The 15,736-nt window shown below is 32.8% G+C and overlaps 2 protein-coding genes, 1 long non-coding RNA gene and 1 pseudogene across 3 annotated transcripts; 3 read left to right on the forward strand and 1 right to left on the reverse strand.

The window, feature by feature from the left end:
• Positions 1–941: 941 nt before the first annotated feature.
• LOC120165760 (60S ribosomal protein L7-4-like) lies at positions 942–2,230 on the forward strand. Its single transcript, XM_039175205.1, has 5 exons — positions 942–1,271; positions 1,366–1,463; positions 1,543–1,600; positions 1,880–1,959; positions 2,016–2,230. Exons 1-5 carry the CDS (start codon positions 1,098–1,100, stop codon positions 2,194–2,196), a joined length of 591 nt encoding a protein of 196 aa, XP_039031136.1. The 5' UTR covers positions 942–1,097; the 3' UTR covers positions 2,197–2,230.
• LOC120165763 lies at positions 1,898–7,316 on the reverse strand. Its single transcript, XR_005519858.1, has 3 exons — positions 7,306–7,316; positions 5,156–5,158; positions 1,898–1,994 (listed from the first exon to the last, which is right to left on the reverse strand). It is a non-coding gene; the product is annotated as an uncharacterized LOC120165763 (long non-coding RNA).
• LOC120165762 lies at positions 5,435–6,285 on the forward strand (annotated as a pseudogene).
• Positions 7,317–7,504: 188 nt separating the features above from the next.
• On the forward strand, positions 7,505–11,212 carry LOC120165759 (translation initiation factor eIF-2B subunit gamma-like). Its single transcript, XM_039175204.1, has 13 exons — positions 7,505–7,656; positions 7,768–7,863; positions 7,962–8,039; positions 8,871–8,951; positions 9,029–9,248; positions 9,320–9,378; positions 9,772–9,821; positions 9,919–10,006; positions 10,088–10,348; positions 10,453–10,539; positions 10,623–10,727; positions 10,888–11,004; positions 11,113–11,212. Exons 1-13 carry the CDS (start codon positions 7,591–7,593, stop codon positions 11,182–11,184), a joined length of 1,380 nt encoding a protein of 459 aa, XP_039031135.1. The 5' UTR covers positions 7,505–7,590; the 3' UTR covers positions 11,185–11,212.
• The last annotated feature ends 4,524 nt before the right edge of the window (positions 11,213–15,736 follow it).

Genomic DNA, 15,736 nt, shown 5'->3' on the forward strand with positions numbered 1-15,736 from the left:
TTTGTAATAAGGGATAAACACAAGACTCTCAATCCGATCCAAAAATTGAAGACTTTCAACCTTAACACACCTCGATATTTGATAATGTTCCACGCAAGATAAAGAGATAACTATAAAAAAATATTATAGTAATTATTTTTAAATATATATAAGAGGTGTAATAGTTATTATTAGAGTTAGAATAGGTTATGGGTTTTTACCTTCTTCTACTCTAACTCCAACTCTTTTCTTCACAAAACTCGTACTTGATTCGATTAAAGAAAACAAACCCAGAAGTCAGAGTTAGATCAAAATCATTCGATTCAGATACTTTGATCATCCCTAAATATTAATTATACCGAAAAGATTTATTTAAACAATAAAATTGGGAACTCTTTTCTTCACAAAACTCGTATTTGATTCGATTAAAGAAAATAAACCCATAAGTGAGAGTTAGATCAAAATCATTCGATTCAGATACTTTAACCATCCCTAAATATGGTTATACCAAAAAGATTTATTTAAACAATAAAATTGGGCCGTGAAATTTGATACTGGATTGGATTTATCCCATTTCGTTTCATTAGCCCAAGTCCATCCCTAAAACCTGCAGGGAATTCATAAATTTGTTTGATTCTTTGCTCAAGCCCTAAAATTCAATTCCCAGCAATTAGCTTATCCTATTGTAATGGGGTAAGGAGAAGGTAGGGTAGTAGGCTGCCTAATACTAGGTTGAGAGATTTACGGGTATAACACGTTTCACTGTACCTCTGTTTTGTGTTAATGCTCTTCTTCTAAGATTATATTCGTTTAAGTGCCGTATATTTGTATCGATCAGCTGGAAGTTTATTGTTTTTTTAGTATATTGGATGATAATGTATATTATTCATGTTGAATTATGTGTCGGATCAAAATGTAGGATGAGTGTCGAATTCGAGCATGTAATTTCTGGGGTTATATTCGAATTTTACATTATGTTGTAGGACCATATCTATTATACATGTTTGGATATGCGTTGGATTGAAATATTTTAATCGAATAGACGAGTCGGGTACATCGCTTAAATGTTTAAAACTTGTTTCTTGATTGGTTTTGGTTTGATATAATTTTGACCAGAGATGGGTGAGGAAGCTAAGGCAGTGGTTCCCGAATCACTCTTGAAGAAGCAGAAGAGGAATGAAGAATGGGAGCTCGCCAAGGAGCAGGAGCTCGAAGCCTCGAAGAAGAAGAAAGTCGAGAACGGCAAGCTGATCAAGAGAGCTAAGCAATATGCAAAGGAGTACGAGGCTAAGGTGAATATGCTGTTTCTGTTTGCATTCATGTAAATTTGTTTTTAATCGAATCTTGAAAGCGTCTGAATCATATTGTGTTGCTTGCAACTCTCAGGAGGAAGAGTTGATTCAATTGAAGCGGGAGGCTAAGCTGAAAGGAGGATTCTACGTTGATCCAGAAGCTAAGCTTTTGTTCATCGTTCGAATTCGTGGGTATGTGTTGAATGTGACATTTAATTTTTTGTTGAATGTAAATTCTAAATAGTAACATGTTGTGAATGCTTGTTTTCAGCATCAATGCCATGCATCCGAGGACAATAAAGATCTTGCTGCTCTTGCAATTGAGACGGGTAGTTTGCCAAATCTTTTTCGTAAACTAAGAGTAATATTGGTTATGACTTATGAGATTCAATATCCCACTTTCCCGTGTGTATGTTGTGTGCATGAAGAGGCATGATTGCCCATTGACTAACATGAAAATATTGGGAAACAATGGACTTATCGGTGTTCAAAACGCACCTGAGCTTGAGTAATACAGGTGGTGGTAGCTTCTTACTGATTGTGAACTTAATGTTGATTTGCATAGCTTATAACCTAAAATTGTCATGTTTGCTCTTTACAAAATGCAGATCTTCAATGGTGTTTTCCTTAAAGTAAACAAGGCAACAATGAACATGCTTCACCTTGTCGAACCTTACGTGACTTACGGGTATCATTTGCTTTTCCTTGTGCCATGTCTTATTTCTCACCGATATATTCTTCTAGATACCCTAATCTCAAGAGTGTGAGGGAATTGATTTACAAAAGAGGCTACGGTAAGTTGAAGAACCAGAGAATTGCTTTGACCGACAATGCAATCGTGGAGCAGGGCCGTATTTGTTTCCATTTACAAGGTTTTCGTTTTTCGTGCCAAATGTTTCCGGAGCATCCTTGTTTCTTTTCGTAACCGATTGCAGGCTCTCGGCAAATTCGGGATCATCTGCGTCTAAAGTCTCATCCATGAAATCATGACGGTGGGACCTCATTTTAAGGAAACCAACAACTTCCTTTGGCCCTTCCAGCTGAAAGCGCCATTGGGTGGTCTGAAGAAGAAGAGAAACCACTACGTTGAGGGTGGAGATGCCGGAAACAATGAGAACTATATCAATGAGCTAATTAGAAGAATGAATTGAAGTGTTTTGTGTTTGTTGTTAATTAAGTGGTTGATCTCGTTTTTTTCATTAGACTTTTAAGTTGTGGCCGTGAAGAAATTTTGTTGGTAGCATATGGGATTGTCATTTATTAGTACTCACAATTTGTTTCCTTTGAATCCCTAGTGCAAATATTGCTGTGCTAATTTCAAATAAAATTTTATCCGAATAATAAAATAGAATATTTAAAATTCAACTATTATTTGTAAATTATTTGAGTATTAACATTTGAATTTAAATTTATCTAAACCTTATAACCCCATTTTAGGTTATATCTTCCATGATCCGGTGGAGAATCTCAACGGTGAAAAGATAGATGATGATGAGGAAAATATTATATTTCAAAATCTTGGTGATTAGGTAGTTAAATGTTGAGATTGATAAAAGGGAAATCAAAAGCTCAAGAGAAATTATGAATTTTTTGTAGAGTATTTATGAAAAATTAAATTGAAATATTTCTATATGAAAAAAATGAGTAAATTGTTATTATTGGTTGAAATTGATGTCAAACGATGGTGATTCAATGAATTGAAGTTGACACGATAAATTGTGAACTTTAGGCTATTTATCGGTTAAACGAACATTGAATTCGTATTTAGAAGTGTGAGTTGAACCTAGTAGAAAATTTTAAGATTCATCGACTTTTAATGACGGCTGATGGTAGTTAGAACAGTGATCGAAATATAAATTTGGTATAGACTAAAGGAAGGAAAGGGTAAAAAAAGAGCGGAAAAAGAAAAGAAGAAAAAAATTAAAAAATAACTTCTTATATAAATCTAAAATGTTGTTGTTTTGTTTTAAATTTTAATTTTAATAGGGATTCAAAATGATTTCATTTTATTATAAAATACCATATCATAATCTGGTCGATTATCTAACAACAAGCGATTAAAATAGGAGTAATTTGAAAATCTGTAATTAAAATAAAACTTGTTAAATTTTAGTGACCAAAGTAAAAATAGATACAAAGTTAAATGATGAAAAAGGTAATTTACCCTTAAATTATCTCGAATATCTTCTGTTCTTTGCTCATTGTCTTCTTCCCCCGGGTTTTTGTTCATCTCTCTTTATCGTTTATTTTCGCTCATGAGCAACAGCTAATCTTCTCACGCCTTCTCGAGGTGATCTGAACTATGCTTTCCTTTTGGTATTTGTTTTCAATTTTTTCAGTTCTTGATTTTTCTCTCTTCTTCCTTCCTGAATTTTGCTGGAGCTGAATTTTCCAGTGTTTGATATGTTTCTTTGGCTACTCTGTTTGATCTTTTCCCCCTTCTTTTTTTAGAGATCTTGTTTAGTTATTGTTTTGGAAATGAATTACTTGTGTTTAATTACTATGGCGATTTTTGTAGGAATTTTGAAGAATTTTACTGCTTCCTTAATTTCCCTCATCTAAGCCTTTGTTTGTGATCGGAAATCGCTGCTTCGACGGTGATTTTCGTTTCCGATTGAGGAATCCTTGCGGCAGTAAAACTAATGATTCTGTTGGCAATATTGTTTGAATGTTGTGGTGAAAAAAGTTAGGGTAAATCAAATGTGTAGTATTTAAATTATTAGTTTTGGTTCGTTTTAATATTTAAATTTTTAATTTTTTTAAAATCATAAAATTTAATTTTTATTTTATTTTAGTATTTTTTTCTAAAATTAAATCATAAATTTTGAAAAAATTAAAAGTTTAGGTATTAAAATGGACTAAAATCCTTCTCTTCATGTTTCTTATTTTTAAATTTAGTCGGATCTTACGTTTTTGTCTATATGCAAAAATTTTTATGCAGAGATTTATTCGCAGGAATTTATTTGCAGGGATTACTCCACATTACAGACGTGCATATAAAGACGACATATGAAGACTGTTCAACTATGTATTTATTTATTTATATATACATACATTGTATTTTATCTTTATTTTAAATTTTCTGACTGTCGGAGGTCTTCTACAGAAGTTGTTCTTAACCTGACGTTGGAGGCAACCTACTACCCTACCTCCCTCTTACCCCATTGCATATGGGAATAGAATTTTGTTGTTATTGTTGTTGTTGTACTAAAATGGACTAAAACTGATAGTTTAGTTACTAAACACGTTAAATTTTTAACGTTGGTTATTAAAATGAAATAAAATTAAACGTCAGACATAATTTTGAAAAAAATTAAAAGTTTATATATTAAAATGAATTAAAATTAATAAATTAAATACTAGATGCGTAGTTTATCCAAAAATTATTTAAATAAGGAATGCCAAAATTTATTTGATCTAAGACGATTGCTACGGTAATCGAGAACTTGTAGGACTACATTGCGATTTTAAGAAAACGTATTGACGCGCCATGCGTGCATATCGAGTTCCCCCTACCGCTTGCATGCTAGCAAGCAGCGATGCAGTCCGAAGGTAGGGAACCTTGCCGGCTACGCATGGGAGCACGATTCCTGGCAGCGACATGATAAAATTGTCATGCAATCAACACGTTTTCTTGAAACCGTCGTTTAATCCGAATGAGTTTCCCGGTTAATGAAGCAATCACCTTAAAGCATGAAATAATTTCTGATATACTTTATTTATATGGATTATACATTTTGAAAATACAATTATATTAATTATATTTTGTTCATGCTAAACAAAAGTGTAAAAGATAAGCATCTGATATGAATATATGTCTAAGAATGCCTTTTCTCCATAATATCTTTCATTTATGTTGAGGATGAGACTCTCAAGGCCTCAACCCCCTGGTCCGATGTAGGTGTCTGACACGATACTCTGTCGTCGCATATTAATCTGAACCTGGTAGTATCAAGTTGTTTATGTTGTTAGTTCACTCATGATCTTGTTCCTTTTGAATTAGTTTAGATTTGTTTTTTTAGATTAGTTTGGTCTATTGGTTGTGTTTGACATTATGTTGTCTTGGTGTCTAGACCGTAACCACTGTCGGGGCTCCATTAACTCTTGTGCCGAAAAATGACCCGTTAAGTCTCGAGATAACCACAAATCCTCTGTAAATAGCAATGAATTCCGAGGAGAGAGCTCTTGTTGAAATCTTAGATGAGAATAAGAAGATTGACCTTGCCTAGTATATAGACTATGTCAGTGCCCCATAAGCTGGTGCCATAGCCACGTTCTCCGGCACAATGCCAGACACTTTTGAAGGGAAAACAGTGGTTGAACTAAGATACGTAGCATATGTACCGATGGCGATTCGTAACCTCAAGCCTATCTGTTACTCTGCTAGATCATCCTGGGATCTCAGTTCTATTGCGGTTGTCCACCGTTGAGGCACGAATCCTGTAGGAGAAACAAGTGTGTTCGTTGTAGTAACGGCTACTCATCGTGTTGATGCTCTAGATGCATGCAAGTTCTTGATCAACGAGTTGAAGGCATCTGTTCCGATTTCGAAGAAGGAGATTTATTCTAACGGAGAGGTCTGGAAGGAGAATGCAGAATTTCTCGAGCAAAGGTCGGAACTACTCGGTAAGGATGGCGACTCTTGCCGAAGGAAGGTTGAGACCGAAGCACATGATAAAAAGGGTTGCTGCAAAGCCAGGGTCAAGGTGGAAGAAGTAGCAGATACCAGCAACTAGCTAAGTTAATTAAAGACGATCGATCAAATTCCGAGTTTAATTCAGTTGATTCATGCAATCACTTTTAAGCTTATGGACTCTTTTCCGTCCCGGTTATCGACTTCGGTCTCGATTATCGACTTTGATCTCGATTTAGGTTTTTTATCAGTCGTCTAATAAATGTACGTACTGAACTATGAAGTTGGACTAGTTTGGAAACATTGGGCAGTGTAGCCGCCAAAGAAGAATTTGATGTTTTATAGTTGTTCTCAAATTTTATTTTATCTTATCAATTCACAATTATTTTTTTTTCAAAATTAAATTAGGATGTTGAATTTTAATAATTTATTGTTTTAAACATTTTAATATTTATTTATTTTTAACATTTTAGAATAATATATAAATAATAAAATACAATCAAACAACATATAATACAAATATTATGGGAATATGAAAATAATATAAATTTTGTATAATTATATTTCAATCAGTGAATAACTGCAATGAATTTGAAGTATTGAAATAAGGTGTTCATTAATCAAATTTGATTAAATTTTTGTATGATATGAATAATTTTATACTCATTCAAATTCAAATATGTTCAAAATATTTAAATTATATTTTCTCAAAATTTTTTATATTTATAAATAATTATATTAAATCCATCTAAGATAAAAGAGAATGTTGTTATTTTCTAGAATATCCAAAAATCGAAATTCGAACAATTATTTTTGTAGGTAACGTTCATTATAAACTAAAATTTTTTGAAAAAATTAATCTAATTACTAAACATGTTTAATATCAAACCACTATTTTATAATTATATTCTAATATTAATTTTATAAAATTAATCTAATTATAAACGTTCATTATAAAATAAATATAATACATAATATTAATTATAAAAGGGTAAAGTACACAAATGGTCCTATGTCTATAGGTTATTGCTTTATTAAGTCCCTCAACTATTAAAAGTTACAAAATGATCCTTCAACTATAGAATGTTGCTTTGTTAAGTCCCCGACTATTAAAAGTTACAAAATTATCACCCGACTATTCATTATGTTCCAAACTCATCTTTTTCGTTAAAAAAATGACGGTTCTCTAAGCTAGTCGTTAACATGATGACTGAAATATGATAGTCGTTTGAGATTCTGAGATCAAATTTTATAATATTACAGTCAGTAAATTAACGTTCAACTCAAAGTACGGTTAATTTTTAACAGAAAATGATGAGTCTGGAACATAATGAATAGTTGGGTGATCATATTTTATGATCAACAAAACAACACTCTATAATCATAGAATTATTTTATAACTTTTAATAGTTGAAGACTTAATAAAATAGTATCATATAGTTGGGGACCATTTGTGTACTTTACCCATTGTAAAATTGAATTATAAGAATGTATTGATGGTAATTATAATTATAAATTAAATAAAAACCAGAATTTACATGAAGAAATAAAATACTATATATATATATATATATTGATTACTGCACATATTCACATAACAAAATCATTCACAGATTCACCAAAACCCCAGGGAAAAAAACCCTTATATATTACTGTTTCTTCTTCATCAGCTCTGTCTCTTTGGCAATGGATTTCCAAGTAGTGGTGTTAGCCGGTGGGAGTTCAAAGAATTTAACTCCTCTTGTCTCCAAGGTATTACCTTTTGTTTTTTCGTTTTCGATTATGATTTCATTGCAAATACCCAATTCATAATTTCATTGATCTTCTTCTCTTTCCCGTGCTTTATCTGTCAAATGCTTGCAGGAATTGCCTAAACCGCTGCTTCCGGTTGCCAACCGCCCTGTTCTTACCTACGTTTTGCACCAACTGGAACAAAGCAACCTTAAAGATCTGATTGTTGTAAGAAAAATGAAATTCCTTTGTGTGATGGCTTGAAATTTGTTTATAGCTCTTAGGGTTTTTGATTTCGTTTTGAATTGTTTGGGGTGGCAAAATAGGTGGTTGAAGGGGAAGATGCTGCGCTTGTTGTTGGTGCTTGGATTTCTGGGACTTTCATTGATCGTCTACACGTCGAGGTTCTTATATATATATATATATACACACACTTAAAGGGTCACAGTTGCTAAACCAAATTTATCAATTTCGCTAATGTCGTATTTTCACATCAATTTTGTCATCGAAGTTGTTTAATTTCATCCATGTCTACCTTTTTCTATAAAGGCCACATCATCAACTCGACTCGTCAACACTCTTATCTGAGGTGGAAATAGCTAGCGTCCATGTCAGCATAAACTAGCGGTTTTGTTAGTCAAGACGGTCAAAGGTAGACATTGATGAAATTTAATAACTTCGAGAGTAAAATTGAGGCGAAAATACAATAAGGACGAAATTGATAAATTTGGTCTACTACAATATATATATATATATATATATTTCTCCTCTTTTACAATGTAACTTTAGGATTGATTGTAGAAACTATGCCATTGTATTTGCTTAATCAATTACTCGTCCATGTTTTATAATGTTATATTACTTGATTGTAACGAATGTTAAGTGTATTGGGAAAAGGAGAAGGATCTCTATCACTTGAATTCGGGTCGAGTATTGGATATGGATGTGTATCTATAAAAGTCAAGTTCAGTTTCAAAAGTTTTTTTTTCATATATTAGAAGAATCATATCCCACAACCATGTTTGATCAAGTGTTAGATAGGTATGTTGGATATAGTTGTTTTTACAAAAAAAAAAAAAAGAGACTTAACAATCACGACCGAGAAAATGAACTAGAGTAGCATTTTTTTTCTTCGTCTACTCAGAGAGAGAATGGATAAGTTAATCATGTAAAAAATGAAAATAGTCCTTTCTCATGAAGACTGCAAATTAGTTTCCTCTTTTTTTACTTTGCAGATTGCTGCAGTCCCCGAGGACATTGGAACAGCTGGAGCAATTCGTGAAATCTCACATCACCTCACAACAAAAGACATTTTGGTTAGATTTTGTTTCGTTAATTGTGTTCCAGTTCCCTAATGGAGTAATTGCTTTACGGTTGCTTCTTCACCATGCAGGTTGTGAGTGGTGATCTTGTATCTGATGTTCCTCCTGGTGCAGTTGCTGCCACCCATAGGCGACATGATGCAGCAGTGACTGCAACGCTTTGCTCTATTCCTGTTAGTGGACCACTAGAGTCCGGATCCTCTGTTGGAAAAGATAAAGCCAAGAAATTAGGACGATACAACATCATCGGACTGGACCCTGGCAAACAGTTTTTATTACACATAGCAACAGGTTAGCTTTCCATTCTCCTATTCAGCATGCTACTTCTATTGGATCCTTACATATAATCTTGTGCTTTATAGGAGCTGAAATTGAGAAAGATGCTCGACTTCCAAAGCGCATTCTCCGTGCAGTTGGCCAGGTATTGCTTTCCATCAATCTGTTTACTTATACCACTCGGCACTCTTCAACAAATGACAATGGATGCCCAGTATGGTGAAATCGATTACTGATGGCATTGTGAGCTGCAACACACAAGTCTAGAGGCACTTGTCAATTTTAAAGCTACTAATATTCTTTTTGGCGAATAATTTAAAAAGCTAAGATTGAAGTATTTGTGTTTGTAATAGCTTATCATGTATAATATATCGCCTTTATAAATCTTTTTCTATATACATATGTATATCTCGTCCCTTACTCTCTATATGTGTGTATATATGCATATATTATCTCTTTTGCCTTTAGATCATCAATTGGCTTAAAATTTGTGAGATATTCTTTTGTCAGCGTCATTTTTGTTTTGTATTTTATATAGATGGAAATTCGATCGGACCTGATGGATGCTCATATGTATGCATTCAAGAGGTTGGTTCCCTCCACGTGACATCCCCATCCCTACCTGCTTAGATATCAGCGGTATCCCCTTTTTTCTGTTATAATTCCTCGTTGTATTTCCACTCAGGTCTGTCCTGCAAGAAGTTTTAGAGCTAAAGGATGCATTTCAAAGCTTGAAAGAGGATGTACTTCCTTATCTTGTCCGGAGCCAGCTGGTTAGTATCGCTAAATGTCCAAATAGCAACACTGTTGACCAGAATAATCGAATTTTGTTCCGATTCTTTTATAATTACCAGAAATCAGAGGCCTTATCAAATAGGACTCCGCAAGGAGAAGAAAATGGGAACGAGAAGGTTACTTCCCTGAACAATCAAGTATTTGTCTCTCGAATCCTTGCTAACGCATCTATCCCAAGCTTTCATGACCGCAGTTCTGAGACTCCTGATGGTTCTGCCCCTACTCGGAAAACCCATAAATGCTGTGCTTATATTGCAAGTAGCAGCAGTTATTGCGTGCGCTTGAATTCCATTCAAGCATTTATGGACATCAATCGAGATGTGAGTTGTATTTCACATTTATGCTTTTTCTTGTTTGCCATTCTGTGTTTTTAGTCCACGTTTTATGTCGTCTAGTTGACTTGTTTCTCTTACTAATGTTTCAGGTTACTGGTGAGGCGGATCATCTGCTGAGCGGCACAGATCCCAATAATAACATAGGTCCTTCACCAAAGCTTGGAACCAAAACTACTGTGAGCCCACTTCATCCACACACGCCCTGAGAATTTTCAAAAACTAGTTGGATAATATCAACGCTTTATAAATCTATGATTAGGTGGGGCCGCACAGCATGCTGGGTGAAGGTTCGGAAGTCGGTGACAAATGCCAAGTAAAACGGTCTGTTATAGGCCGTCACTGCCGGATAGGTTCCCATGTGAAGGTATGATTATTTCTCTTACCATAACTAAGGTAAAGCAGAAAGTACCTGAGAGTCTGTAAAACTTGCCTCTTGCGGTTTCGTCATTTATGATATTTAACTGTTTCGAGATTTGGTAATTGTTTCCCGTCGTAACTTGAAATTTCGTTCATTGCATATGCAGGTTGTCAATTCGGTTGTAATGAATCATGTCACAATCGGCGATGGCTGTATAATACAGGGCTCTGTGGTTTGTAGCAATGTACAGCTTCAAGACCGCGTTGTTTTGAAAGATTGCCAAGTAATTCTCTAAGCTCTGTCGTAAACTTTGCACACACTTAAAGAATCAAGTTGTTTTTCGTACCGTTTAGTATTCGTATCCATGGTTATCACACTGTGCTTCTTATAGGTCGGGGCAGGTTTTGTCGTCACTGCCGGAAGCGAGTATAAGGCAGAATCTTTGGCTAGAAAAGAGAAATGAGCGAAAGTTGTATCCCCCGAATTGCTCGAGAAAATGCCTTTTCGATCGATAAATAAAGAAAATGTAGTAAGGAGTTTTTAAAATTAAATTGAAAACAAGATAGAGAGACAGGCTGAGTTTGATCTTGAGGAGGAACATTTAGCCATAAATTATACAATTGTCAAAGGTGCTCATGGGAATATTACCAATAAACAATCGATACTTTGGTTGGGAAGTAGAACACCTAATCATGACCAGCTCAGATATAATACCAACCCCAAACTAAATAAACACCAAGATTCTTTTAGATATCATAGTTTTTCGGAAGGAAAAAAATTGATTCATTATCAATAAACAAGTTATATGACAGTCTACAATTTCTCTATTGTCATTCAGCCTTCTTAGTTCATGCAATTACAAAATGATTAAACGTTACATTAAAAAATGTAGGGCTTCCAACACTCAATTAACAAATCATCTGATCACACTAAGAAGGCAAACAAGCACTGGTATTCCATATTTTTGAGTTTTAACTTAATATTAGAAACCTATTCACAACCTAAATGCTCAATGATAATACCGATTGTATCCCATTCAACAAGATCGAGAAACAACATATTTTTCTATTTCTGTCCTTCGAGGAAAATAGAAGTATATATATATATATATAAACACTAAGAATCTAACAAGAACCTAGGGTACACTTTTTTCTCCTATAGTAAAGATTGACATTTCTTTGCAAGTGGCACATTACATTTTCCATAAAATTGTATAGACAATTAAATCATGATTTTATTCATTATTAAAGAAATTGCATAGTACTTGCCTTAGTCTTAGGGCTTCTTCTGGCGTCAGGATCTTAGAAGCCTTGTTTCTATCCCTATAGATAAATACTTGGGTAAGAGGTGTTATTCTTTCATATTAGTGAAATGCTTCTCATTTGCTCATAATTTTTTTCTTTTGAGTTTTTTAAGTAAATTTTGGTGTTCTTTATTTTTTTTTCGTGCTTATTTGAAAATATAACGAGCGTGATCTGGAACAAAATTCATGAAAATAATAGCTGTATGCAGAAGAGATGGCAATGTCAAATGAGTATGTGTATATTGTCATATGTTGCTTCCATTTTAGTTGCTTTCTGAATAACTTTCTTTTTAATGACTAAGTGAGCCTGAACCTTTCAAATATGTAATTGGTGGAAGCTAAGCAAAGTAAAAATAAGACAAATATACTTTTATCACTTTGGAGAATGCTTTAAAAGGTTTTCTTCAATAGATGGATCTTTAGCAAACGACCGAGGCTCCTTTATATAGCCTTCCACCTCCTCAATGGACGATGAAGATTAATTTAACCATACAGTCTATATTTTGCATCCATAACTTTCTATACAAATCTAGTATAATTTAGGCTTAGAAAATTATTCATAAACTTCTATAATCTTCCGCAGGTCTTCCAATATTTTAGAATCTTATTCCTAGTTTTAGAACATTCCACAATGATCTAAAACATTCTAGAGTGTTTCAGATATTCTAGAATATTCTAAAGCGTTCTAGAGTATTCTACGACATTCCATAAGGTTTTGGATCTTTCTATTGTGTTCTATAATTTTATGTTATATTATAGAACACTTCACTAACATCTCCAATTTTCTAGTTAAGTAAGAAAGTATAGGTGGAGAGATTTAGTTTGTGACATAACACACTCACATTCTATAAATACATCTGTTTAAATATGGAAAGAAGAATAATATTCTCTTAAAGGAGTTATTTTTTAAATATATTTAATAAAAAGACTTGAAAGTTGATTTAATGTCAACTTTGTAGTCTTCGGCTGCCCGTGGCATACTATTAACATTTTTACTCTCCGTCCCATTCCTTCACTATTAATTTAATTTTTAAAACATACATTTTTAAAATTTTGATCATAATTATTTTAAATAATTAATTTATATATATATATTTAAAAATTATTTGATTGAAAGTTTATTTTTTTATATTTTTATTAATAATAAATTTTAAATAATTATGAGTCAAAGTTAAAAAATTTGACCCAAAAAATCAACAAGAAACATATTTAATAGGAAAATGGAAGTATTTATTATTGAAATTGTAAAATTTGAAGTGTTAAGTTTGAGACATTTGCATGAATCGTTGTTGTTCTTAGAGGTTTCGAGTTAAAGCATCAGCGATTGTAAGAGCGATTAAGTGTTCATTATCAAATGATTCATAATATTTAGAATAAATACTATTTTATAATCATCTTGACTTAGTAAAAAAAATTGAAACGATTAGTTTCTTACGTAAATATACAAATGGGGTTTTTATTGAAAAGATTTTTTTTTCTGTTTAAATAAATTCATGCATAATTTACCGGAAAATGTTTGACTTTTATTTGTAATTTATGATTATCTAATTTATAATATATGGGTTTCATAATAAAATATGATTTAGACTGGTATAAATGTAATATAAAAGTACAATAGTAAACATAACTGTATTATAATTTGTACAGTATGATTAAAATTTAAAATGATTGTAGTGCCGCGTATAAATAATATAATTTCATTTAGTTTAAAAGATTATAAAAAGAATGTTGTAAAAATTAAATATTCAGTATCCCTAATATAATAAGAGAACGTTACTTTTTAGTTGAATGTCTCCCTTCAATCAATGTTTTTCATTTTTTTCAGTTATGATATCGGCATGATAGTTCACAGTGCTGACATGATAGTTACCGATGTTGATATGGTAGTTCACGGTTATTGATAACATGGAAGATGAATTAAATTCAGCATCGTAGATCGTCTCGTCAGCACCATGACAGTCAAATAATGAAAAACATGGATCAAGGGCCAGATTAGATTTGTTTTCTGAATTGAAGGTAACTTAAGGACCAAGTCATTGCATTTCACTATATAAATGAGGAATTACTGCATACAAACTCATTGTTCCTTCTTAGCTGCTGAGTTTGATATCCTCCCCGTAACATTTTCCTTGAAGAACAAGCAACAATATGAAGGTGAACACTTTCTTTTAGAAAAATGTTTGGTTTATGCAATCGAATTGTTTATTCGAACGCTGTCCGACACCCGTGTTTAATAATACGCAGCAAACAGTGGTGTTGAAAGTGAGCATGAAGTGCCAAAAATGCAGGAGCGAGGCACTCAAGGTGGCTGCAAAACAAGAGGGTGAGTGATACACATATGGGATTTCGTATCATGTCGTAAAAACAGGGGTGAACGATTGGAAGGTAATGAGAGAGAGAGAGAGAGAGAGAGAGAGAGAGAGAGAGAGAGAGAGAGAGAAAGTGGTGGTGATCGGAGAAGGATTTGATGCTGTCAAGTTAACTACGGATTTGAGGAAGAAAGTTGGAGCTACCGAAATCATCTCTTTGGTTGAGCAGAAATGATTTAATAATTCAGAAATTATTTGTATTTTAAAAGTTTGACTTAAAATCGGCAAGCAAGGTTATATTATTATATGTTTGAAAAAAAATTATGTTAAATTATAGTTGAAGCTAATTATATATTTGGGATGAAATTAAAATATTTAAAAAAGTTTGGGGATCAATTTAAAAATAGGATCATAATTGAAGGATGAAATTGAAATGTTCAAAAATTTAAGGACTAATTTAAAATGATAGTCATAGTTTAAGAATAAAATTGAAATGTTCAAAAAATTAAAGACCAATTTAAAATAAAGTTTATAGTTTGAGAATATAAATATTCAAACTCGAAATCATACTAAAAAAAACAATCGAGCTAAACCGAACCTTAATCAAAGAGCAAATTTCCTTTTTACACTTATTTTCTTCATTTACAATATTCAAATCAAAGGCAAAAAGACATCAAGTACCCTCCAACTTTCAAAAAAAAAAAAAAAAAGAATTAATGTGACCCCTATTTTTTTTTTTTGGATCAATGTGACCTTCCAGTTCGAAAAAAAATTTAATGTGATCATTTAACTAACGTTTTTCGTCATTAACTAACAGTTTCGTTAATTCCTACCGTTATAAATTGGGTAAATTATACTATTTTATCACTCAACTATTTTATTCTTTTCTATTTTAATCACTAAACTCTAAAAGGTTCAATTTCTACAGACTTCAGGGAATAAGCTGCAGTTAAACCATTTTCTTTTAAACACAAAACTCACCCCCTTCTCTGTAACTAAGAAAAACAAAAGCTCAAAACCAATTTTCTTGGCTGAAATCACCATTACCCAAAGCAACAGAAATTTGGGCAACCAAGCCCTGTTGGCTTCAATAAATGTGTACCCTCTTTTGGTTCTCATTTGTTCATTCACTTTCAACTTAAGACTCGTCAGCAAAGGAACAACAAAATCAAAATCTCAACTTGTTTCTCCATGTCTTGTTCTTCTTCTTCTTCCTTCCAAGTACAAGCAATTTCAACAAATGTCCTTTTTCCCTGTTTAAAAGATTTAAAGATGCAAAGACAAAGTCTGTTTGAATATATATATATATGAAAGTATCATTTGTGAAATTGACTTGAAAATTAATGCGTAGGAGGGCGTGGGTTTGTTGAAAATTATCATATGTGAAAGACGAACTCTACAAC

Source organism: Hibiscus syriacus, unplaced genomic scaffold, assembly GCF_006381635.1.
Source record: "Hibiscus syriacus cultivar Baekdansim isolate YM2019G1 unplaced genomic scaffold, ASM638163v2 tig00111614_pilon, whole genome shotgun sequence".
Taxonomy (NCBI): Eukaryota; Viridiplantae; Streptophyta; class Magnoliopsida; order Malvales; family Malvaceae; genus Hibiscus; species Hibiscus syriacus.

Bases quoted from the DNA above. Each gene is read 5' to 3' on its own strand.
- LOC120165759 (XM_039175204.1), top strand. From the start codon at position 7,591: ATGGATTTCCAAGTAGTGGTGTTAGCCGGTGGGAGTTCAAAGAATTTA. The intron at 8,952-9,028 runs GTTAGATTTTGT...TTCACCATGCAG, and splicing joins TCACAACAAAAGACATTTTG to GTTGTGAGTGGTGATCTTGT. The intron at 10,728-10,887 runs GTATGATTATTT...TTGCATATGCAG, and splicing joins GGATAGGTTCCCATGTGAAG to GTTGTCAATTCGGTTGTAAT.
- LOC120165760 (XM_039175205.1), top strand. From the start codon at position 1,098: ATGGGTGAGGAAGCTAAGGCAGTGGTTCCCGAATCACTCTTGAAGAAG. The intron at 1,272-1,365 runs GTGAATATGCTG...TGCAACTCTCAG, and splicing joins CAAAGGAGTACGAGGCTAAG to GAGGAAGAGTTGATTCAATT. The intron at 1,601-1,879 runs GTAGTTTGCCAA...TACAAAATGCAG, and splicing joins TGCTCTTGCAATTGAGACGG to ATCTTCAATGGTGTTTTCCT.